We start from the raw sequence: 1,320 nt of genomic DNA, 5'->3' as shown, positions 1-1,320 counted from the left end.
CAGGAACGCCTTGAGCCCCCTGCCGGGGGCAGGAGGGTGAGAGCCCGGCTGTCCCAGTGAGATCCCAATCCATCCCAGTGAGACCCCTGCCTGTCCCAGTGAGACCCCTGCCCATCCCACTGGGACCCCTGCCCGTCCCTCTGAAACGCCAATCCATCCCAGTGAAACCCCTATCTATCCCAGTGAGACCCCTGCCCATCCCACTGAGACCCCTGCCCATCCCACTGAGACCCCTGCCCATCCCATTGTGGGGGTCCCAAACCTTTCCCACTCTGGGGGCCCTGAGCCCCCAGCTCTCCCCATTGTGGGGGTCCCAAGCCCCCCAGCCCTTCCCACCACAGTGGTCCCAAAATCCCAGGCCCCCCAAGCCCTCCCTACCATGGGTGTCCTTAGCACCCAAATCCTTTCCACTGTGGAGGTCCTGAGACCCAAGCCCTTCCTGCTGGGGGTCCCGAGCCCCCAGCCCCCCGTCCCAGCTACCTGTAGAGCTTGAGGGTGATGGTGCCGTAGACGATGGCGAAGCCGAGCATCCGCACCCAGCGCAGGACGATGCAGCGGAAGATGCTCGGCTTGAAGTACAGGATGAACACCTGGAGCATGGCAGAGAGGGATCCGGGCTGGATCCCGCCTGCCCCTGCCTCGGGAGCCACCTGCTTTTCAGGCCAGCCCTGAGCCACCCTCCCTGTGACCCTGCAGCACCCGCTGCGCTCGTGCGGGAGGGGAGAGGGGATTTGGGCAGGGATTAATTCCCTCAGGCAGCGGGAGAAAAGGGATTTGGTTTTCTGAGAAGGTTTATACAGCAGCCCCCAGGGACCGTGCCAGCAAAATTAACAATTAGGTGGAGCCGTGCCCTGCTTGGGGCAGCTCCATCCTGGAAACCCCATCCTGGAGCTCTCCAGCCCTGGGGACAGCTGGGGACTCACAGGGAAGTAGAGGAGGAGGGAGCCGAAGAGGATGGTCTCCAGCAGGATGATTCCCGATGTGCGGATCCTCTGCAGGGATACCAGCGTGAGGCTGCAGCCTCGGAGGGGCCAGGGCCAGGGCAGGGGACCCCTGACCCTGCAGGTTTTGGGTGGCAGCGGAGCGGGGGGACGCAGGGACAGCTTGCCTTGCTCCGTCGGAAGTGGTAGGACACGAGCATGCTGAGGAAGATGGCCAGCATGCAGCAGGCCTGGCACGACAGCACCGCTGCCCGCAGCACCTGGTCCTCCTGGATCAGGCAGGGCGTGTCGTCCTCGCAGGTGGCACAGCCCGGGCGGCACGGCCGGCACCCCAGCCGGGACCCCCCGTCTGTCCCCGCCGCCCCCGGGGACAGAGCCA

At 65.3% G+C, this 1,320-nt stretch overlaps 1 protein-coding gene across 1 annotated transcript in view; it reads right to left on the bottom strand.

The window, feature by feature from the left end:
• LOC115948953 (probable G-protein coupled receptor 158) overlaps positions 1-1,320 on the bottom strand; it is a 14,463-nt gene that overhangs the window by 6,459 nt on the left and 6,684 nt on the right. Inside the window, 4 exon segments of the mRNA XM_031064890.1 lie at positions 10-19; positions 481-590; positions 924-992; positions 1,109-1,303. Coding sequence (XP_030920750.1) covers positions 10-19; positions 481-590; positions 924-992; positions 1,109-1,303 — 384 coding nt within the window.

Source organism: Geospiza fortis, unplaced genomic scaffold (assembly GCF_000277835.1).
Source record: "Geospiza fortis unplaced genomic scaffold, GeoFor_1.0 scaffold315, whole genome shotgun sequence".
Taxonomy (NCBI): Eukaryota; Metazoa; Chordata; class Aves; order Passeriformes; family Thraupidae; genus Geospiza; species Geospiza fortis.
This window is presented reverse-complemented; position numbering and strand designations above follow the sequence as displayed.